Raw genomic sequence first — 25,377 nt, 5'->3', positions numbered from 1 at the left:
TAAAAAATTTGGGAGCTGTTTAGGTTAACTGAGTTTTTATAGGAGTTAAATAAATATTAACACGATATAATCATGTAAAATACTTAGAATGTGTCTGGCACCTAGTAAATGTGATATCAGTGTTTGCTACTATTATTATTAATTATTATTATTGATATGGAAGAATCTTCCAGATATGTTAAGTGAAAAAGAAATGCAAAGTGTAGAACTATGTATGGTATATGTCATTATTTGTGTAGAGGGGAAAAAAGAATATATATGTATTTGCTTGTATATGTGTACTGTATCTGTGAAAGAGTATGTAAAAAACTGATAGCAGTGGTTATATTTGGAGAGAGAAATTAGATAGTGGGGGGGTATAGAGACTTTCCACAGTGTTCTTTTTTCTACCTTTTGAATTTGATCCATGATGAGTATAGTACGTAGAGAAAAAATTAAAATGTAAGTTAAATTTATTTCTCTTAAATGTTTTTGAGAAATCCACACTTTACCATTAAATTATTTCTATAATTAATATGCATTATTATGGTTTTAATCAAGAAAAAACAATACAGGATATTTTTACTTCAGTTAATGTGGAATGACTAGATGATATGAGATTCTGGGCAAATTTAATTTTTGATTAATCAAAAACAGTTTCAAAATGTATATGACTTCTGAAAATATTTCTAAGTTGTCCTTTTTGTTGTCACAAGAAAGATATATGGCATATTGAACTTAATGCAATCTGATTTTACAGGACATGAGGATCATTCCTACCTACCACCTTGTAGAAAGTGTAAAAAACTGGGTTTGAATACATGTTGTCTCTAGAGTATATTTCAAAGACATTCTTTAAAAATTAAAGCCGACAACCAAGAACACTTGCCCTAATATAAACTTTTGTCTGTGCAAGCGATATTCTAAGAGTTGAGGTCTGGTAAAGAGGATGGAAGAATTCTAGTTAATTTAAATTTTACAGTATTGACCATCCTGTTCATCACATTTTCTGGACCAATGTGAATGGTAATTTTATATTTGGAATATATAGCTCTTTCTTGTTCGTGAAAACTTACTGTCACTTGTGTTTTAGGATTTGGAGTGGATCAGTTACGAGATGACAATCTTGAAACTTATTGGCAATCAGATGGCTCCCAGCCTCATTTAGTAAACATCCAATTCAGGTAATACATTTTTGGATTATTCGATTTGTGTAGGTTAAGTGGACAAAGTGATCTATTGAAAGAAATACAGAAATTATAGTGAAATGCACCTAACTCTGGTTTTTATATAAGCCTTAAAATTATTTTTCTACTTCTCTAGATTGTGTTTTAAGTTTACTCAGTCTTGTCTTTTGTGAATTCTTTATAGTACTTGACACAGTTCCTTTTGCATAGAGATGCTTTTCAGTGTGATTTATTTTGAAAAATATGCTTTGCTTGTGACCCAAAGCAATGAATGCCTTAATTCATTGCATTAACTACATTTGTAGTGATATAGTAAGTTCTTTAGGTATAGTCTATTCACGTAATTCTCAAATTTGTATTTCCATTTGGAAAAAAAATTATTTTAACCTAGAACCTCTAAGGACATTTTCAGTTTTGAAATGCTTACTTTCTTGGGGAAAGGAAAATGACCATATGTTTTCCAACTGCTTTGAATTTATTGAGATAGATGGAAACCAGCTAACTTGGTTATCTTGCCTCCTTTATATCATCTATTTTAACATTTTATAGCAATGTATTTTTAGTTGGCTTTTCTTTTTCTTGAATCTACAACCCCGAGATCAAGAGTCACATGCTCTACTGACTGAGCCACCAGGGGCCCCTTTAGTTTGTTTTTCTCACTGAGGGTACAGATAAGCAAATTTCTTTTTTCTTTTCTTTTTTTTTAAGATTTATTTATTTGAGAGAGAGAGTGTGAGTGAGTGCACAGAGGGCGAGGGAGAAGCAAACTCCCTGCTGAGCATGGAGTCCATTATGGGGCTCGATTCCAGGACCCTGGGATCATGCATGACCTGAGCCGCAGGCAGACTCTTAATTGACTGAGCCACATAGGTGCCACAGATGAGCAAATTTCTTATGAAAAAGCCAGATAATAAGCATTTTATGCCTTCTGGGCTATTGGGTCTCTGTTGCAACTGCTCAGGCCATTATTGCATGAAAGCAGCCATAGGCAATGCACACTGGCTAAATTTAACTATACTTATTAAACTTCATCTTAAAAAAGTAGGTGGTGAGCAGAGTTCACCCAGTGGGTTGTAGTATGCCAACTCCTGTCCTTGTGTATTCAATATGTATATACCAGAAATAAAAACAGCACCTGATATTTTTTAAAGACTTAAAATATCAGATACTTTGCTAACATGCGTTACCCATTCATTTCATTTAACCTTTACAGCTATTTTTATCCTTATTTTATAGTCTCAGAAGCAGCTAAGATAAATTAAGTAACTTACCCAAGGTTACACAGCAAATAAAAGTGGCAGAATTGCAACTGAACACAAGTACTCTGACCCCAGAGACTGTGCTTTTAACCATTATACTATATAGCCTAGGGTAAATTTCGTTTCCGTGAGAATAAAAGCTATCCATTACTTAAAACTGGTATAATGAGTGTCCTAATTTAATTGTATTATATTAGAATAGCAGGATTTTTTTTTTTTAGCAAATACAGTTATATACAGAAGGCCAGTGTTTTGAACAAATAATAATAAAACATCTGTTCCATATATTGAGCATTAAGAGTGTCAGGTATTGCATTATCTCATTAAAAGTTTAAATTAAATATTTAATAGTTGTTAATATATATCATTTGTAAATGGTCCTCAGGACATCTTTGTAAGATGTAGGTACTATCATTTTTCTCATTTTAGAGATGAAAAAGCTAAAACTTAGAAAAATTAACTAACTTATTCAGGTCACACCTATGTGATTTAGTAGTCCTGACTTCAAAAACATTTTATAGTTAGTATTCAGCTGTTTCTCAACCACACTTACTAAAACAGTCAGGAACTTAAGGCCCTCCCTGCTTAACTCAGCCCTTGCCCTGGCTAGGGAAGCCTAAGGCTTTGAGGAACACATTTTTAAATAAGTGTTTTAGGAAAAGGGAAATTGATTAAGAATTTTGAAACAATCTCAGACTTAAAGAAAAGTTCCAAGTACAGAACAATTTTTTTCCCTGAATTGTTTCAAAGTAAGTTGCCAGTGTATGTCTCAGCTCTCCAGGATGCTTTTTGTATGTCATTCCTATAAAGAAAGACATTCTTCTACATGACCACAATACACCCTTAGGAAATTAACATTGATACATTTAATTCTACTACCCCATTCCTGTTCTACCAATTGTGCCAGTAAAGTTGAATCACAGGTTGAATTTGGATGTCCCTTCTCTTTACTCTCCTTTAATCTGGAACATTTCTTCACTCTTTATTTGACTCGGCACTTTTGGAGATTATAGGCCATTTATTTTAAAGAATGTCCCTTAATTTTGGTTTCTTTGATCTTCACGAGTAACTTCAGGTTGTACATCTTTAGGAAAAGTAGCACAGAAGTGATGTTCTCTGCTTGTCATTGCATCTTACTACTTGGGGTACATGATTTGCATTTTGTCCCATTACTGATGATGTTTACTTCTATCATATGATTAAGGTATTATCTACCCAACTTCTCCACTGAAAAGTTTCCTTCATTTTATTCAAAATTATTACTATCAGCATGGACTCAGAGTTTAACTGTTTTACTCACCCGCTTTAAATCTATTATTATCATTTCTGTCATCACTCAAATTGCCTCAGATTTGGCCAGTGGGAGTCCCCTCCAGTTGACACTATTACCTTTTGACAGTCTCTGTGATTATTTGAGCAATTTTTTTTGTTCTGGCACAAGATTGTGTGCCCCATTTCTCCAAGATCGGGTGTGTTGTAGTGGAGAATAGTAGTTAGAAACCAGATCTTGTGGGGCGCTTGGGTGGCTTAGTCGGTTAAGCATCTGACTCTTGATATCAGCTCAGGTCCTGATCTCAGAGTCGTGAGATTAAGCCCCACGTTGGGCTCCCTGCTCAGCGGTGAGTCTGCTTGAGTTTCTCTCTCTCCCTCTGCCCCCCACCCTTGCGCACTCTCTCTCAAATAAATAAATCAAGAAAAATAAAAGAAAGAAAGAAATCAGGTCTGGTACATTGAGCATACCCAGTACACAACATCTTGTATGGGGTGTGCTCATTGCTATGGGATGTTGCTATTTCTTTCTTTTCTTTTCTTTTTTTTAAAGATTTTATTTATTTATTTGACAGAGATAGAGACAGCCAGCGAGAGAGGGAACACAAGCAGGGGGAGTGGGAGAGGAAGAAGCAGGCTCATAGCGGAGGAGGCTGATGTGGGGCTCGATCCCATAACGCCAGGATCGCTGAGCCGAAGGCAGACGCTTAACCGCTGTGCCACCCAGGCGCCCCGGGATGTTGCTATTTCTGAGCCTTCTCAGTAAGGGGATATATGTACAAAACATACATACATGAACATATTTATGTCTGTATTTATTTCTCTGTCTTCACACATATACAAATCATAAACTTATACCAACACTTCCAATTCTAATCCAGAGTAAACAGGGTTTATTTTAGTTTTTTCTCTTTCTATTCATAAGCCAACCTTCTTTATGAATGAGAACCTGGTTGGTTCTCTTCTCCTTCCTTGCTTATCTCATTAATCCCCCTGTATGTAACCAGTCTTCCATTTCTCTCATTGTCCCCTCCCCAACACAGATACCCCTTCACCCCACCTAGGCTCTCAACCTGTCCTGTCCTGTTTTCTTTTCATTCTGTTTTCCCCTATTTGCAGATACCTTTTTTCCTGGTCTGGGCACTGGCATCTTACATCAGTCACTCCCTTGTGTGGGATGTTCTCTTCAGCTCACTTGGGCTTTGATGTTGCATGGCAGGCCACTTTTCCAACCCTTCTTGGTTCCAGAACCTCACTGTATGGTATGAATGCCCTCTTTTATCTGCCTTTGGGCTTGACAGTCCATAATAGGCTACCTTATAATGTAGATGACTTCTCGCTCCACAAAGGCTCTTATATGCTGTATTGGGCCACCTTGTGGTGTGGATGTCTTCATCACCCCACTCAGGCTCTAACACCCCATGCCTGGGTGCTGTCCTCTTCAGAGGTTCTGCTCACTTCCATATGGGCTCTGACACTCTGTACAACACTTGATCCCTTACCCTGTGTGAATGCACTCCTCACTTTGAACAGGCTCCAATATCCCATTTTTGTGCACATGCCTATCTTGCTTGGTCCTTTCTAACAGCTTTAGGACTAAATCATTCAGAAAGGGGAAGTGCTTTTTATATAAAAAACAAAGGAGGTTCTTTTTTATATAAAACTTTTGTATTAAAGTGGTTTCTAAAATCAAAGTGACCTTGGACACTCGTCCCTGTATTAGTGGATAATAAACTATTATATTTTAAATAAATGAAATAATAGTAAACTATAATTCTATACTTAATCTGCATCCCTCTGTCCCCCTTTTCAAAAAAAAAAAATCATAAGCTCAAGATGGGAAAGAAGGACAAACGAAGAAGTGCAAAGGATCTTTAGTAATTTTGGTTGACAGTAAGTTTAATCTTAGTTAATGTAGTGAGTTACCTATCAGAAAAATTTGGGGGGCTCCTGGGTGGCTCAGTCAGTTAAGCCTCTGCCTTTGGCTTGGGTCATGATCCCAGAGTCCTGGGATCCAGCCCCATGTCGGGGGTCACTGCTCAGTGGGGAACCTGCTTCTCCTCCTCCTCCTCACATGTGCACTCTCTGTTACTGTCTCATTCTCTCTCTCAAATAAATAAAATCCTAAAAAAAATTTTTTTTTGAATCTGGGTATTTACCTGGTACAGATGATTAGATCTTTTGACCCTCTAAGCTCATTTTTAGCCCTATGGGCTTATGATTCTGATTATGTCTAATTAAAATACGTTATTTTTTACTTTGGTATATGCTTACTGTGCTACTTTGTGAAATAGCTTTAAATGTTAGACTATCTCTAAATTCAGGAATAGACACACTAGCAACTGAAGTGTCATGTAGGGCTCATGTATTCAACATCCACTTTTTTTTTTTTAAAGAGTTTATTTATTAGAGAGAGATCAAGAGAGAGAGTGAGAGACCATGAGTGGAGGGGGGGGGAGCAGAGGGAGAGGGAGAAGTAGACTCCCCACTGAGCCAGAAGCCCAATGTGGGACTTGATCCCAGGGGTCCGGGATCATGATCTGAGCCAAAGGCAGATGCTTAACCGACTGAGCCACCCAGGGGCCCCTCAGCATCCACTTTTATTTGGAAAACTTTCATATTTCTCTGCTTTTCTTTAGAGGAATGTACTGTGTCTACAGCCTTGCCAGAAATTTACAAAGAAATAATCTTCATGAAAATTTGAATTAGATTTAAAACTGTTATCTGTTAAATAAATGAAGAGAAAAGACTCACCTCCCAAAAGAAAGAATCTCGGCAGTTAGGGAAAAAATGCTAAGGCAAAGAAGGGAAAGGGACATACATCCTAAAAAAATGAAATATCCTTTGAGTGAATAATGCTGTAATTAAATGGAAAATTGGGAAGTTTTTTGCCTCTTCTGTTTATAAAGGCAGTACTCTTGGGAAGAATTTTTAAATTTGTTAATAATTGTCAAAGAAAAATTAGTGTAGTTTAATATGGAACATTTAAAGTACATACCAGTTTAAAAGGGTAAGTAGTAAAATATTAAGCTGAGCAGGAACAAAATAAAATTTCTGCTTGTTTTTGGTTTGCCTTCATGAAAATTTCTGCAAATTTTATTAAATATGATCTCGTCATTTTTATCATGATGATAAAAAATATATGCCATTCATAATTATATACCATTTATAATGATTTTCATGTCTTGAGGAAATTTATTGAAATAGTGAAAAACAGAAGAATGATGAGTAAAATACTGAAAGTTATAGTGGCTTGTTTTGTTTTGAAGAGAAAGGTTGATAGTTTAACAGTGAGATAAATGATAACCCCCCCCCCCAAATAAACATTTCCTAGAATCTAGTTGAAGGGGAGAGCATTGATAGTCATAAATTCCAGTATCATTTAAAACACTGAACAAAAAGAACTTTATAAATTTAATAATAACGTTCACACACACATGTATCAACGCATGTATGGTTATAAGTTAAGTCAAATTATACAAATTAGTTTCCCCATTTCCCCAAATTGCTGACTGTTCATAACTTTTATGCTTTAGAAAATTTTATAAAGTCTATACTTTTTGCTCCATCATGTCTGTTGATTAGTTTTAGGTTTGTAAACAATACCCATTAACAGGTGAACACCAGGACCCTAGCTCATGGCAGCACTGTAGTTTCACACTTAGACATCTTTGTTAAAAAGGATTTGTACAGTTATTGTATAGTTTATTGCATTTCTTCCTTATTTTCAAAAAGTAGAGCAAATGGAAAAATCAAAGTGCTGATGCCATTAAAAATATATTAGGTACTAAGCTTCTTAATAATTTAAGACAATTGCAACTGCATTAGAAATTGTTTATCTCAACCAGATATTTATTGGACTTTCCCAGTCAACTACACATTGAATTATGAATGCAAAAAAATTAAAGGAAGTGTTTGAAATTTATTGTCGGAGATTATGACTAAAACATGTGATATAATTTAGGATTGGATAATTTTTTTTAGCTCTTAAGAACTGACTTTCATACTGCCATTATGTAAGCTCCGTGTTTAATTTTCTTCCATTTGCTTTCCATATATGTGTTCATGAGTACTTTATGTACTAAAGAAAGGACTGTGTATTGAAAAAAAATTATATTACAAATAAGAGTGAAAGAGGTTCAGTGTGGACTTTATGCAGTTGACCCTTGCACAACACAAGGAGTTAGGGGCTCCCCTGCACCTGTAACTTTTGAATCCCCAAAAACTTAACTACTAATAGCCTGCTGTTGACTGGAATCCTTGTCGATAATATAGATGATTAAAATATATTATTATGTTATGTGCATCATACACTGTATTCTTACAATAAAGTAGGCTAGAAAAAAGAAAATGTTACTAAGAAACTCATAAGGAAGAGAAAATACATTGACAGTGTTGTATTTATTGAAAAAAATCTAAGAATGAGTGGACCTGTACAGTTTAAACTCATGTTATTCAAGGGTCAACTGTATTTTGTTAATATCATACAGAATATTTGACTCCGTAGATGTTCTTCCCTTCACAGAGAAATAAGCAACTTTTAATTCTGTAGCAGTTTCTTCACTAGTTGAACATGTAGATTTTAGGAATAACTGGTATGTGTTATTGATGTGTGGAGATGGACTTGAAGTATGTAATAACAAAGTAGCATTTACTTTTATACCTCATTGTTCATTTTAATTATTTAATTCATTGTTCTTTAAAAAATTCTTTTTAATTTTAATCTTTCCTTGCCCTGGATGAGAACTTTGTAGGAAATAGGTATGACATTTTTGGGTAATATATACAGTTCTCTGTTCATTTCAAATAGCAAAACAGACTAGAAATTAAAACATTCCATCCTAGCTGTAATGAAATAAGCTAGTAGTCCTAGCTAATAGTGAAAGCCTCAGACTTGCTTGTTTTTTTTAAGATTTCTTCCTCTCCTTAAGCTTCAGTCTATTGTAAATGGAATAAGAAGATGTGGTTTGCTTCTCTTTCCATACGTAGGTTTTATTTGTCTTCTTCCATATTTTTAACTAATTCTGAACTCTCCAGGCCTGCAGGGATGGGAATGGAAGGAAAACGTATAATTGCTAATTCTGTCTTTGTGATCTAGCACTGGTGCTCTCTTTACTTGGCTGTATGTTTAAAGCGAATCTGTCTTATGGATGCTTTTGTGGGTTGAGAGAATCTACTTCCACAATCACTTAATGCTATACATGATTCACCTGCAATTCTCTTAATAAAGGTGCATTTATCATTTACTCCTTCCTCAAATCCTAGGCCTCTGGTGATACCTGTAGCTTCCTGCTGAGGAGTGTTCTTTCTTTCTGGACAGAAATTAATATAACTCTTTAGGTTATCAGGTTGATGAAGTTCCCTTCTATTTCTAGTATGCTGAGGCTTTTTAAAAAAATAAATAGGTATTGGAATTTCTCAAATGCTATTTCTATGATCATATGGTTTCTTCTTTAGTTTGTTGAGATGGCAAATTTCATTGATATTTTTATCGTAAAATATACATAACATTTACCATTTTAAGTGTATAGTTCGGTGGTATTAAGTACATTCACATTTTTATACCATCACCCACTGTCCATATCTAGAACTTATCATTCCAAACCAAAACGCTAGACCCATTAAACAATAACTCTCCATTCCTTCCTTTCCCCAGTTGATGATCAACACTGTTATGCTTTTCTTTCTCTGTTTTTAACGGTTTTTCTTTTTCTGTATTAATCTGTACTTAACCTCTCTATGTATTTAACTATTCTAGGTATCTCAAATAAATGGAATCATATAGTATTTGTCCTCTGGTATCTAGCTCAACGTAGCATGTTTTCAAGGTCCATCCATGTTGTAGCATGTATCAGAATTTCATTTCCTTTTGAGTCTGAAAAATATTCCATTGTATGTATATACCACATTTTGTTTATTCATTCATCCATCAATGGTGTTTGGTTTTTTTTCACCTTATGGCTATTGTAAATAATGCTGCTGTGAACATGGGTGTACAAGTATCTGTTTTGAGTCTTGGCTTTCAGTTATTTTTGTGAATATACTCGGAAGTGGAATTGTCTGGTCAGTGGTAATTCTGTTTGATTTTTTTGAGTACCACCATACTGATTTTCACAGCAGCTGCACCATTGTACATCCCCCAACACTGGACAAGCATTCCAGTTTCTCCAATCTACACCAACATTTGTTTCCTTTCTCTTTTCTATTCTTTTTTCTTTTCTCTTCTTTTTCTTTTCCTTTTCTTTTCCTTCCCTTTCCTTTCCTTTTTCTCTTTTGTTTTCCTTTTCTGTTCTGTTCTTTTCCCTTTTCTTTTTCTTTTTTTTCCTTTTTCTTTTCTTTTTTTCTTTTCTTTCTTTTCTCTGTTCTGTTCTTTCCTTTTCTTTTTCTTCTTTTCTTTCCTCCCCTTCCTTCCTTTTTTTTTTTTTTATTAGAACCATCCTAATGGGTGTGAAGTGGTATCTCATTATGGTTTTGATTTCCATTTCTTCAGTGATTAGTGATGTTGAGCCTCTTTTCATGGGCTTATTGGCCATTTGGTATCTTCTTTGGAGAAATGGCTATTCAACTCCTTTGCCCATTTTTGAGTTGGGTTTTTGTTTGCTTATTGAGTTTTAGGAGTTCTTTATATATTCTGGATATTAATCCTTTATCAGATATATGATTTTCTGATATTTTCTCCCAGTCTGTGAGTTGCCTTTTCACATAAGTTTTTAATCAAAAGTTTTTAATTTCAGTTGTCTATTTTGCACATTGTTTGTGCTTTTGGTGTTCTATCTCATCATTTGGTTTTTAAGTGTTTTTAAAAATGTATTATTGGTTTTCTGTTACCAGTATTTTGTTGAAGAATTTTATGTTTCTATTCATCAGGGATATTGGTTTATCATTTCTGTTTATTATTCTTAGTCTGATTTTGTTATTGGATAAACCTGGCCCCATAAATAATGAATTGGAAAGTGTTTCCCCCTCTGTTGTCTGAGAGTTCAAGTAGAATTTCTATTATTTCTTCCTCAGATGTTTGATGGAATTTGCCATTGAGACCATCTGTTCCCAGCATTTGCTTTGTGAGAAGTTTTTTTAATGAAGTCTGATTTCTATTTTTTTGAATCAGTTTTGAAAATTTGTGTTTTTCAAAGAATTTGTTCCATTTTATCTAAATTATTTTAATTTATTGGCCTAAAGTTTTTCTAATATTCAATTATTAACTTTAATTTCTGTTGAAACTGTAGTAATATCTTCTCTTTTATACCTGGTATTGATAATTTTTATCATTTTTCTTTTTGGTGTCTCTAGTCAGACTGGCTAGAGATTTATCAATTTTACTGATCTTTTTTATTGTTGCTTGTTTCAACTTTTTATTTAAATTCTAGTTAGTTATCATATAGTGTAATATTGGTTTCAGGAGTAGAATTTAGTGATTCATTACTTATATATAACACCCAGTGCTCATCACAAGTGCTCTCCTTAATACCCATCATCCATTTAGCCCATCCTCCCCCTTCCTCTCCATCAATCCTCAGTTTGTTCTCTATAGCTAAGAGTCCCTTATGGCTTGCCTCCCTCTCTTTTTTCCCCCTTCCCCTATGTTCATCATTTTTGTTTCTTAAATTCCACATATGAATGAAATCATATGGTATTTGTCTTTCTCTGATTGACTTGTTTTGCTTAGCATAATACACTTTATTTTTTTTATTTTTTTATTTTTTATTTTTTTGAAGATTTTATTTATTTATTTGACAGAGATAGAGACAGCCAGCGAGAGAGGGAACACAAGCAGGGGGAGTGGGAGAGGAAGAAGCAGGCTCATAGCAGAGGAGCCTGATGTGGGGCTCGATCCCAGAACGCCGGGATCACGCCCTGAGCCGAAGGCAGACGCTTAACCGCTGTGCCACCCAGGCGCCCCAGCATAATACACTTTAGCTCCATCCACTTTGTTACAAATGGCAAGAGTTCATTCTTTTTGATGGCTTAGTAATATTCCATTGTGTGTGTGTGCGCGCGCGTGCCGCATCTTTTTTATTGTAGTTTTAAAAATTTTATTTAAAATGAATTAATTAACATATAGTGTATTATTAGTTTCAGAGGTAGAATTTACTGATTCATCAATTGCATATAACACCCAGCGCTCATTACTTCAAGTGTCCTTCTTAATGCCCATTACCCAGTTACCCCGTCCCCTTCCAGCCTCCCCTCCAGCAGCCCTCAGTTTGTTTCCTGTAGTTAAGAGTCTCTTATGGTTTTTCTCCCTCTCTGATTTCATCTTATTTTATTTTTCCCTCCCTTCCCCTATGTTCATCGGCTCTGTTTCTTAAATTCAACATATGAGTGAAATCATATAATTGTCTTTCTCTGATTGACATATTTTGGTTAGCATAATACCTCTAGTTCCAGCCATATCATTGCAAATGGTAAGATTTCATTTTTTTGATGGGTGAGTAATATTCCATTGTATATATACCTACCACATCTTCTTTATCCATTCATCTGTCAATGGGCATCTGGGCTCTTTCCATATTTTGGCTATTGTGGACATTGCTGCTATAAACATTGGGGTGCAGTTGCCCCTTTGAATCACTATGTTTGTGTCTTTTTTTCTTACTTTTTTTTTTTTTTTAAGATTTTATTTGTTTGTCAGAGAGAGAGAGAGCAAGCACGAGCAGAGGGAGTGGCAGGCAGAGGGAGAAGCAGGCTCCCTGCTGAGCAAGGAGCCTGATGTGGAACTCAATCCCAGGACCCTGGGATCATGACCTGAGCCAAAGGCAGACACTTAACTGACTGAGCCACCCAGGTGTTCCACTGTGTTTGTATCCTTTGGATAAATACATAGTAGTGAAATTGCTGGGTCATAGGGTAGCTCTATTTTCAACTTTTTGAGGAACCTCCATACTGTAGCTAGCTAGTATTTTGGTGAGAATTTTTGCATCCATGTTCATCAGGGATATTCGTCTGTAATTCTCCTTTTTGGTGGGTCTTTGGCTTTGGGATCACAGTAACGCTGGCATCATAGAATGAGTTTGGAAATTTTCTGTATGCCAAATCTTCTTTATCCATTCATCAGTTGATGGACATTTGGGCTCCTTCCATAATTTGGCTATTGTTGATATCAATTTTACTGCTCTTTACTATTAGCTTATTAAGTATACATCTTTATTTTATTTGATTTTTTAAAATGTTAGTGGTTCTAAGATTTACAATATGCATCTTTAACTTATCGCAGTCTACCTTCAAATAATATTCTAACATTTCACGTATTATACAAAAATCTTAAACTCTTTACTCTCATTTCCCCATTTTCCTTTATGTTGCTGTTGTATGTACTTTATTTCTCCATTTCTTTAAAGCCCACAACATATTGCTTTAAACAGTTATCTTTAGAAAAATTTATTTTTATTTTATTTTTTTATTTTTTTAAAGATTTTATTTATTTGTCAGAGAGAGAGAGAGCACAAAAAGGGGTAGCAGCAGGCAGAGGGAGAAGCAGGCTCCCCACTGAGCAAGGAGCCCAATATGGGACTTGATCCCAGGACTCTGGGATCATGACCTGAGCCAAAGGAAGATGCTTAACTGACTGAGACACCCAGGTGTCCCTTTAGAAAAAATTTTAAATCTGAAAAATGTTTTCTATTCACTTACATATTTATTATTTCCAGTACTGTTTATTATTTTCATAGATTCACATTTCTATTTCATATTTTCCTTCCTTCTGAAGAACTTTCTTTAACATTGTGAAGATTTGTTGGTGATCAATTCTCATAGCTTTTGCTTGTTTGTAAATGTCTCTATTTTGTCTTTATTTTACTTATTTATTTTTTTAAAGATTTATTTATTTATTTTTGGAGAGAGAGAGAGAGCGAGAGAGAGAGAGAGAGCGCACGTGTGATTTGGGGTGGGGGAGGGCAGAGGAAGAGTGAGAGAGAGAATCTCCAGCAGATTTCCTACTGCCCAGGAACTGGACACGGGTCTCGATCCTACAACCCTGAGATCATGACCTCAGCTGAAATCAAGAGTCAGATGCTTAACCGACTGAGCTACCCAGGCGCTCCTATTCTGTCTTTATTTTTAAAATATATTTCACTGGATACTGAATTCTAGATTGTTTCTTTAACACTTTAAAGTTGCTGTTCCATCATTGTTTCTGATATGAAGTTTGTTATCTTTCTTATCTTTGTTTCTCTGTATATAATGTGTCTCCTCATCCCCCCCTGCTGCTTTTAAGATTTTTTTCTTTATCACTATTCTTTTTAAAGCAGTGTAATTATGACTTATTCTAATGTGGATTTCTTTGTATTTATCCTTCTTGTAGTTCATTGACCTTCATGAATCTGTGGGTACTTTTCATTGAATTTGGAAAAATTTTGGCTATAATTCTTTAAAATCATTTCTATCTAACCCCCCTTTTTCCTAGGACTCCAATTACATGTTAGTCTGCTTTATACGGCCTCACAAATCACTGATATTCTATTTATTTTAATGGGATGAGAGCTTTTTGTTTTCTATGGCTAATTTTGGAGAGTTTCTGTAGTTATATCATTATGTCCACAGTCTTCTGCAATGTTTAAACTGCTGTTAATTCCATCCAGTGAATTTTTTATTTTAGATTTTTTATGTCTACAAATTCCATTTTTTAAAATATTTTTCATCTCTCCTATTGTGCTCATGTTTTCTTTTAATTCTTTGAGCATCTTTATGACAGACTGTATTTTCCAGTATGTTCACATTCTTTTCTTTTTTTAAAAAAAGATTCTATTTATTTGAAAGAGAGAGAGTGTGTGTGAAAGCACCAGAGAGACCATGAGTGGGGGGGGGCAGAGGGAGAGGGAGAAGCAGACTCCCCACTAGCAAGGAGCCCGATGCGGGGCTCGATTCCAGGACCCCGGGACCATAATCTGAGCCAGAGACAGATGCTTAACCGACTGAGCCATGCAGGTGCCCCACAACATTATTTTCAATTGCACATGCCGTTCTCCAACTTTGCTACTGCCTAATCGAGATGGCATCTATGTCTCCTCACTTGAAACTGGTCAGGCCCTTGTGGATCTGTTGCCTGAGAATATGGATGTTATGACACTGTTATTTCTAAGCCTGGGTCATAAAAAGTGTACAACTTCTACCTTGTTTTCTCTCTTTTATGTGATTCTCTCCGTGATACCCACCTACCATGCTGTGAGAAAACCCGCATCAAATGGAGAAACCCATGAGGAAATGAACCAAAGGCCAAAGCCTTAGCTAATAAGCTCCCAGCCAATAACCAGCACCAGCTTTCCAACCATATTAATGAGCTGTCTTGGAAGCAGATCCTTTAGATCTCCAGTCAAGTTGCCACACCTAATGCTGTGTAGAACTTCCCTCTGAGCCTTGCCCAAATTCCAGATTCATAAACAAAATAATGATTATTTTTTTAAGCTACAGGTTTTGAATGGTTTGCTATAAGCCTGTAGGTATTTATATTTTCTCTTTTAATTCCTTATCTTTTAATTCTGTCTTCTTTGTCTTTTCCATATTTTTATTGACTGATTTTTTTCCTCATTGTGGGTCACATTTTTCTGATTCATTGTAGTAATTTTTGATTGGATGCTGGATTTAGTAAATTTTGTTGAGTGCTATGTAGCGTTTTGTTTTAAAAGAGGATTGGACTTTGTTCTGGCAAGGCAGTTAAGTTATTTAAGAATCAACTTGATCTTTTTGAAGGTTCATCTCTTTACAGTGGGACTAGAGTACCTTTTACTCTTGGGTGGGGTTCAGCAAACTTTTTTTGTAATTAGATAGTAAATATTTTAGGCCTTGCAAACCATATTTTAGGCTGTTGCAGCTGTTCATATTTGTAGTGCAAAGCAGCTGTGCACAGCAGGTAAATGAATGGGTGCTTCTTTGTTTAAATAAAACTTTATTACAGGAATAAGTGGTGGGCCACATTTGGCCTGTGAGCACTGTTTTGCTGATCCCTGCTCTTGGGCAGTAGTTCTTCAACTTTTTTGGTTTTTAGTACCACTTCAAACTTTTATCTAGGTCTCCAAAGATCTTTTGCTTATTTTTATATTGGCATTTACTGTATTAGAAATTATAGCTGAAGAATTTTAGAGTCTTTATTCATCTAAAATTGAATAATGATTAACCTATTATATGCTTGCATAAATAACATTTTTTTAATGAAAAATAACTGTCTCTTCCAAAACAAAAAATAGAATAATGTTATTGATTTGCTTTTTTGGTGTGAATGTCTTACATGTCTGGCTTAAGAGAGAACAGCTGGAGTCTCATATGTGCTTCTTCATTAAATCTTTTGCAACATCCCATTTCAGATAGCATTTGGAACACTCCACTGTGTACTCATAAGAGAATGATTCTGAAAAAGGCAAGTAACATCTTAGTATTATTAGAAAAATAGTTGTGACCTTGTTGATCCCCTGAAAGGGTCTTGAAGTCCTCCACAGGTCCCCAGACCACACTTATCTTGGGCAAGATTAGCCTCAAGTATGCTAAGCCCTGACCCTTCTGGGATCTCAACTGAATGTGCTAGATATTTGAGGAGGTATTTGTACTCTCCTCTTTGGTTGTTGGGAACTCCAGTGATTCCCTACCCTTTGTGACCTCTGGGAATTGTTTAGCTTACTGCTTCCCAGTGATTGTTCCTTTCCCAGCAACCGCTGTTCTTTGCTTGTCTTTGTAGAGTTTCACCCTATGCATGTGCAGGATACTCTGTGAGACTTCTGGAGTTTTTCCGCAGGACAGCTCCTTCCTCAGCTTAGGGAGACTGAAAGATTCTATTAGGCTGTGCTCTCCTTGCATTGCAGCCTACAGGTTGCCTTCGGTCGGAAAGCCCAGTTGTTCATAGGGCTCACCTCATGCATATGCATTCTCTCAGGATTCTTAGTGCTGCTTGTTGTTTAGTGTCTGCAGGTGGTGGTTTCGTATGTGTTGTCGGCATTGAGTGGTTTATGGTGGGGGGAGGGGCAAGTCCTGTAGCAGTTATTTCTTTGTGTGCAGACATCCCTGACTGTTTTGGTTTTGTTTTTAACCATATCTGCAGAAACAATTACACAGAGGTCTTATATGTCCTATTAAAACATGATATTTGTTGTCTTGGCCTTCAGTAAAAACTTTCATTTTAGTGTTCTGTTCATATTGATGAAAAATAACTTTTACACAAAGGGGACATTTTCCACCATTGTATGAGGAACAAAGAAGAATGTAATCATTAATTATATATGTAAACCATTTGTTTGCCTTTTGTTTTAGGCAAGTACGTGGGCTCTTTATGTCTCAGTCTCTTAGTAATAATGCATCTAGCATGTTAACAGGAAATGATAAACAGAATATTATAACTTTTGTGTTTTAGTTTTAAGTCTTGTACCTCAGGAGTTAGTAGCTACTCTTATATGCGGTAGTCATACAGACACAGATTCAAATTCTGGCTCTGTGCTTTAGTAGATGTGTAAATGAGACTGTTCGCTTACCCTGAATCTGAGCCTCTGTTTTCTTGTCTGTAAAGTGGGCATGATAATGCTGTATTAAATAGGAATGAGAACTTCTGGTAACAGAGCTGCAGCTGCTGCTGCTACTGCTGCTGCTTCTTTTCCTTCTTTCTTTTTTTTTTTTCTTTTTTTGTTAATAGAGCTTCTAATAACAGTGCTTTAAACAAGGTAGAAATTTATTGTCTCTTTCTCTTCATATAAGAAGAACCTGGCAATTCAGGAGTGGTATGACAGCCCCACAGAGTATGTATTGTGGACCCAGATTCCTTCTCTTTCCATTCTACCATTCTTAGCTCAAGAGTTCTTTCCTCAACGTCACCTCATAATTCTATCCTCAGGGTCACCTCAGAATTCTACTAGAATTCTACCCAGCATGTCCATATCCCAGGCAGCAGGAAGGAGTAGGTGGGGAAGGCAAAAGGGGCATGTCTTCCTTTAAAGAAACTTTATAAAATATAGTCATTTGATTAAAATCTTACTGGCCATCACTTAGTCCTGTGATCATACCTAGCTTTAAGGGAAGCTGGGGAGTATAGTCTTTTAGCAGGATGCTATGAAGAAGGAAGGGAAAAGGGGCTGTTAGGTTGGCATCCAGGAGCATCTGTCACTACTGTCTTGTCTTGCAATTTCATGGGTTCCCAATGAACTGAGAAATTATCCAGCAGTCAGCAGGTGGAGACCAAAATATCACCCTTGTAAAACTGACAAAGCTGATTCTTGAGAAAGGGACTGACATCTGCAGTTAAGTGTGTTTCCTAATATTGAACCCTAGCATTAAACAGACTTGTCCATCCAGTCATGAAAGTGCTAGGCCAGGTAGAGCCTGCCCCTATTAAATTTGTGGTGTGAAGGAGCAAAGTCAATGTGCGTGTCCTGCCAGCAGCTCTTTCTCAGCAGAAGGGAAGGGTTGGTGAGGACTAGAGAGGCTGGGAGTGTTACTTATGTCATCAGAAATGGGGAAGTGTTACCCTTTCCCTTCTCCCTTCCTACATACTTTATCCTAAGAGTTTAGCATGATGCTTGCATTGACTAAGCATTCAGTATATGGTGATTATTATTATAATGATTAGAGCAATTTGAGTGGCCACCACAATGTCTCAGAATCTGTGCATTTAATCTTCCCACATGGGTTTCTGTTTGACACGTATCATGGTTTCTGTGCGATATTTATTTTTTAGTTCACCATGAGACAAAATTGATAAATAATTTTAAAAGGCTGTATAGGTACCTTTTAGGGTAACAGTTTTTAAACTTTTGGTGAGGTCACAGTTTCCTTCGCAAATGCAATGAAATTATGTAGATAGTATAAATTGTACATATGCTTTCTGGGAATACATGGATCTTAAGAACTTATGGCACATAAATTTAATGAACTACAGGTACCTCCACATTACTGTAAACTGGTATCAATGACTGTTGAATAAGTTAAGTACAATTAATTAATAGGAAGGTGAGAGTGGTTAAGATTATGTGAGGCAGACGGACAGACACATGTTTCAGCTCCAACTGCTCCCACCTATTAGCTTTTTTACCCTAAGCCAGTTACTATTAACCTGGGTGTTACTGTTTTTTTTTTTTTTTAATCAGTAAAATGAAGGTGATAATAACTTCTGTATCCAAGGTAGAGGAGTAAATGAAATAATACATAGAAAGCCTTAACTTCTGGGCCAGAATATTCACTTGCTCTTTTCTACTGTTGCTGTTGTTTTTATAGTCATTTTTGTTGTTACCCTTCTTTGCCTTTCTGACCTCACCCTGATTATCTTGCAGGTTCCAGTGACTAAGTTATCTTGAATATCATAACTTAAGTTGGAGATAAAATTATTCTGAGCAAACAGCTTGGTCCTTTAGATCTGTTTTTGTTAAAAAAGAAAAGCAAAAGTCCTCAAGAGTAATCTTCGTGATCTTTGATCTCTCCATAATAAGAAAGACCTTTCACAGCCTGCTTCTGGCTCATCAGGGAAAAGATCTTTTGTATGCCCTTAAGAATTTCTCCTTTTTCCCTTGCTTCCTCTCATGTCTCCTTCCTGGCCCACCAGAAAGAGAAAGATGTCAGTTTGATACCTCTGGCCTCTTCTGAAAACCTGGTAATGGTATTTATCCTGTCAGCAGTTCCTGGGTATTTAGTGTTTTACATCTTGATCTGTCTTTATTATTTGAGGGAAAGTCCTTAACTTTCCCCATTCCTTCCTGATGAATAGCTTGGGCTATAGAAGTTTGGTCCCCTTACTAAGAGCTACAGATCCCCTGCTGTTTTTATAGGTTGACTTTTGACACAGACTACTTCTGTTCAAGGAGCTCATTGTTATTAAGTTAGTGCCAGTTTATACCAGAACTTAACTTTTAAAGCACATTTAAATAGACTTCTTAATGGTTTTTTTGGTTGATGTTTGAAATTGTCTAGTGTTTTTTTTTTTCCTAATGACCCAAATAGCACATGCTCGATGTAAAAAAATTATTCAGAAAATACATAAATCGTAAAGAAGAAAAGAAAGCTCTCCCATAGTTCTACGCCACCAAACTAGTCACTTTTACTTTTTTTATATGATTCTATCTCCATCTGTCTATACGTATGTATATAAATAAATATATATATATAAAACATGTATACCTATACGTATATATAGGTTTATATGCCTTTCAAGTTTTTTTTGTTTTCCCCAGAATGCAGTCCTTCTATATGTACTGTTTTGTGAGCTGCTTTTTTCCCCTAACCTATGTATGTGTGTGGTTGTTTTAAATAGTTGTATAGGATTTCATAGAATGGATACAATTTACTTAGCTAATTCCCTATTTGAGATGGATTTAGGTTGCTTATGTTTTTTTAGTAATTTAACCCCAGGATGGTAAACATTTTTCTGCACCCATTTTTGAGTAGTTGTGTTATTTTTGTTTTTTTAATCCATTCTTAGAAGTTGAATTCATGGGTCAAAGGCTGTGTACCTCCTAACTGGTTATGAAAGTACCTTTTTCTAATCAAATTTGGGTATTATTGGTGTTTTTAATATTTTTCAGTGTGATAACAAAACTAATGTCTGAGTGTTTTAATTTCTGTTTCTTTGATTATTAGAGATTAAACGTTATTTTCATGTTTTTTGGCCACTTGCATTTTTTCTGAGATTAATTTTGTGTTATATAGTCTTGCTTCCTAAGACATGTATATTTTAAAAACGGCAGAATTTTATTTCTTGTTTTAAGAGATTATATTTTAAAATTATACTGTTATAAATGCTATGATATATATTTATATATTACAAAATTATATTACAAATGATTTTGTTTTTGCTGGACTTAATTTCTTACTTAGCTAGTTATTTTCAAGTATTAACATAGGAAATTAAGTAATTAACTAGTAAAGAAAACCAAGCTTGTTAGAATAATTTGTTTGTCTAAAATACAAATGAAGAGGACTGAAATTCTTAATGCTTATTTGCACTTTAAGGTACCTATTTTGGTTTAACTGTTTTTAATTTGCTCACACCTGGTTCTTGACCATGTTCTGGATAAGAGATGCCTATATAAATGTGTATCTGTATTTTTACTTGTTCATTTTCATCACTGCTAAAATGACAGGAATTGGAAATTGATGATTGAGGTAACCATGATCAGAAGATGCTTTGGATATAATCTTTCCACATGATAAGGAGCATGTTTTTATTTTATTGCTTTTAGAAGAAAAACAACAGTGAAGACATTATGTATTTATGCAGACTACAAATCTGATGAAAGCTATACTCCAAGCAAGATCTCAGTCAGAGTAGGAAATAATTTTCACAATCTTCAAGAAATTCGGGTATGTCTTTCAGATTTTAAAATATATGTTATCCTGTAACTCTTGCTCTTTGGAAAATAGTTACATTCGACTCTAGATTAGACAGATTAAAATGTTAATATATAAAAGGAAAATTATTAATATTTAAGAAAATATTTTTAATTTTTTATATTTAAAAATTTTTTGGAAATCTGATTGTCATCTTAGTTTTTTTCCAGTGTTTTATTATGGAAATTTTCAGACATACAGAAAAGCTGAATTGTATAGTGAACCCCAGTATACTTACCTCCTAGATTCTATAATGATTAATGTTTTGCTATATTTGCTTTATTATTATCTGTCCATCAATTCATCTAATTTTTATATGCATTTCAAAATAACTTCCAGATATTTGTACTTATCACCCCAAATACTTCAGCATAATATATGATAACTGGAGTTATGAATATTTGCTTCAGGTTCATTTTTTAAGGTACAATTTATATGCAGTTTCCACAAATCTTAAATATATTATTTGTGAGTTTTCACAAAGGCAAACATATATGTAACCCCAACTCCTATTAACATATAGAACATGTTCATTACCCCATAAAATTCCTTCATATCCCTTTCTAATCAATCTCCATCTCTATCGTACTCTCAGAGGTAAATATTGTTCTAATTTCGTTTGCTTATTCATTCATTCACTATACAGATCAGTTTTGCCTGTTCTAGCATGTCATATAAATGGAATCACAGGTGATGTAACTTTTTGTAAGGCTTCTTTCACTCAGCCTAATTTTTTGACAATCCATCCTGTTGTTGCATGTAGCAGTACTTCATTTTTTTTATATTCCTGAGTTATACTGCATTGTTTAAATATACCCCGATTTATTTTTTATTTTTATTTTTATTTTTAAAGATTTTATTTATTTATTTGACAGAGATAGAAACAGCCAGCGAGAGAGGGAACACAAGCAGGGGGAGTGGGAGAGGAAGAAGCAGGCTCATAGCGGAGGAGCCTGATGTGGGGCTCGATCCCAGAACGCCGGGATCACGCCCTGAGCCAAAGGCAGGCGCTTAACCGCTGCGCCACCCAGGCGCCCCTATACCCCGATTTATTTATCTGCTGTATAACTTTTTGAAGCTATTAGGATAATGCTTTCGTGACCTGTTATTAGTCCCCAAATATTTGCATTTCAGAGATACTTTCAATGAGTTTGAACTTTGTACTTGTAAAGTTCTGGCCCTTTGCATTTTTTCTTGTCAGAAAGTCATTGAGCTCAAATAATCATTAAGATCTTTTAAATTAGGTGATTCTGAGAGATCTGGGAAGCACCTGTGATTTTTGAAAGACTTCCAGCCAATTTGTGGCCTGGACTCTTATTTGACTTAGTGTTTATAAGACCCTGTCTCTACATTTATATTTCTTCCCTGAGTTAGTAATAAAATGCTTAATAAGAATCACATATACTTTCATTATTTACTAATTAAATGCAGTGTTGTTCCCTTGTGAAATTTGTTTATATGTCGACAAATAAGAATAAGTAAGGACATTGTCACCCACAGGTATTTGGTTTTTTGTTTTGTTTTTTCATCCTCTGAGGTAAGTTTGCAACTTTTTAAGATGACCACCTGATCTTATTCCAGTTATCTTCCTTTACTCTTAAGGAATGATCCTATAAATTTTCTTGACAACTAATTTGCCTTTGAAAAATTGTCCTAAATAAGATACTCTTTTTTAATTTAAAAATATTTATTTTGTGTGACCATACTGGTTAATGTGTACTTTACATGCTTGAATAAATTCATAGTCAGTTCTTCATTTTCTTTATAAGTTTCTTCATTTATCCGAGTGCTTTTTTCAGTCAGAATATTTTAGATTATTTTTATTATCATAATTACATTGGGCCTTTTGCTAGCCCTTTTAGTCATATGATACATTTAATCAGTGTTTAGTGCGTTAAGGACTTGAGATATACTTTGTTAAACATTTTGTATTTATCACATGATTGGGTTACTCATACTGAGCAGCCTTTTGGGAGCAGAGCTGGCTTGTTTTGGTTTAAAATTAAAGGTTTATCATATAATCCCTCAGGCAGGTTGAATTATGTGACACACCCAAAATAAAGTTTTGATCCAAGATGTGTGTGGCATATATTTGAAATGTCCACTAGATGTCACTATTGTCCTTTAATTGCTAGTCTCATAATCTAGTTGTTAGTAAGACCTTAAGTAGTGTTCGTTGTAACTCGTTTTTCTCAGAGTATATATATTCAAATATTCTTTGATGCATTCTGGAAAATGTGCATCTTCATACATGATTTCTTGGTTTATGTTTTAAATATGTATTTTGTATTCTTTTGTAAATTGGACAAACTTGAAATGATATTTGGACCACTGCAGAAATCTAGTTTTTGCTTCTATTATATCGTTTAAGTACTGAAACATTAGCCACATAGAATAAGGGCTCTTTTAGGTAGTCTCTTAATTTTATTCCAAGTGTGTTTATATTTCTGTGTAGTGACCACATACCCTCATGAGACCAGTAATACTAAATATTACCAGGTGATAATGTAAGTTGTTTTCCTGAAAAACTTAATGAACATACTGCTTTTCTGCCACAGTTCTCACTAAGGAACCATAATTTTTGGATTTTGCTTTAAAATATTAGTGCCGCCTTTGCAGCTCATGATATAAAGTATACTTTATCTTTTAATTATACATCTTTATATGTAATTTACTGTTTACTTTTTTTCTAAGTTAAAGAAATAATCTGATATCATTTAATTTTTTAAGAGAAGATAAGTAGATCATGATTTTATTTTCTTTCATTACTACTACTACTACAGGATATAAATTGTTATTTTTTAAAAATCTTCTCTAACTCAGATACTAAGACAAGTGATTAAAATAGTGCTTACTTTTATGGGGTTTTTAGAGCCATCATTTCATTAGTTATAGGACTGATTTAACTGAGTGGAAAATCCAACTAAATCTTTTTATATTTTTCCATGGAGGGTTGCCCACAGGAGGGTGTAGTGTGTATTGGAGTGTTTAATAGGTTTTCCTTTTTTACTAGAAATTATGGATTTGTTTACTTGAAAACACTCTAAAAACCTATTTTCTGTCATTTTATTATTGATTTGAATTGGTAACTTTACAAAAATTTAGTTCCGGGCAAAAAAAGCTAATGGCTACCCTATCAAAAAATTACTCTTTTTCTATCATGTGTTTTCCTTCATTTCAGTTATAAAGCACACTATCTTGATCTTTGTAACCTCTGTTGAAAAATCTCTGAGATCGGGCCTTCCCTTTACTCTTCTAGAATGCATATTTCATATATGCATTTTCATGTATCTGAGGAGGGACTTACAATGGAAATAAAGTTTAGACTTTCTGCTTAATGGTTACAAGATACTCAAACTAGGTTTGGTCGAATAGAATGCTTTTGATGCCAAAACTTGTGAATAACTTCCTTGATAACATGATGAATTCATTTATGCCACTCATTCTACTTTTTTGTTTTTAAAATTGTCCACTCTACAGAAATTGGGAACCAGTGACCTAAGAACATTTCATGAGATGTTTGTGATTTATTGCTTCCACACAAACTGCTGCTGCTGCTGCTGCTGCTGCTGCTGCTTCTTCTTTTACACAAACTACTTGTATGTAGAAGGAGGACTTAGCATTTCAGCCTTTGTGGCATTATCTTCTCAAAACACTTCATCTCAGAGGTGTTACTTTTGTGCAGAAAGTCATGTTCATCATATTATTGAGGAAGTTATTCAATAGAAGGTTTCAAATAAAGATAAATGCTTTTAAAATTTTTATTTATCTATCTACCTATTTATTTATTCAGTTATATTTATTTTTTTCAAGTAAGCTCCATAGCCAATGTGAGGCTTGAACTCTCGACCCGGAGATTGAGAGTCCCAAGCTCTATGGACTGAGACAGCCAGGCGCTTTTAAAATTTTTAAATCATTTGCCTTTTAGCATTATGTTTTGGTTTAATGCTATTTTTTTCCTTTGCCCTCAGAAGGAAAAATATGTGCGAAGGAACTGTTTTGTCATTTAGAGTAAGAAACCAAAGAAGAGTCTATCTTAGATGTAACCATTTTAACATCATAGAAAACATCGCCAGCTAAAGTTCAAGAAAACTTAAAGTCCCTTTCAGTTTTCCAACTAGTTATTTATCTTTTTAAAAACTATTATAGAAATTTTTTTGCTTAAATATGAAACTAAGGTGATTTATTAGACAGAATGACAGCTCTCAAAATTATTTCTATGTAGTTCTGTAAAAAACAACTTGTTAACTGAAGGTTAAACATATTTTCAGCATATGTGAAAGTTGTCCTTTGATTCATTGTTAGCATTTTGCTTCTAAAATTTGTGACCGCAAAAGTATAGAATATTAATGGAGCGCAAGATTGTGCACTTACATGAATTTTAAGCTTTGTTT

General features: G+C 34.8%; 1 protein-coding gene across 1 annotated transcript in view; it reads left to right on the top strand.

The window, feature by feature from the left end:
• Positions 1 to 25,377, top strand: part of ANAPC10 (anaphase promoting complex subunit 10) — a 92,149-nt gene that overhangs the window by 23,694 nt on the left and 43,078 nt on the right. The window contains exons 3-4 of the mRNA XM_045798902.2: positions 1,073 to 1,163; positions 20,836 to 20,956. Of these exons, the coding sequence (XP_045654858.1) occupies positions 1,073 to 1,163; positions 20,836 to 20,956 (212 nt within the window). The remainder of the gene's footprint in view (positions 1 to 1,072; positions 1,164 to 20,835; positions 20,957 to 25,377) is intronic.

This window comes from Ursus americanus, chromosome 13 (assembly GCF_024610735.1).
Source record: "Ursus americanus isolate L20-20 chromosome 13, mUrsAme1.1.p, whole genome shotgun sequence".
NCBI lineage: Eukaryota > Metazoa > Chordata > Mammalia > Carnivora > Ursidae > Ursus > Ursus americanus.
This window is presented reverse-complemented; position numbering and strand designations above follow the sequence as displayed.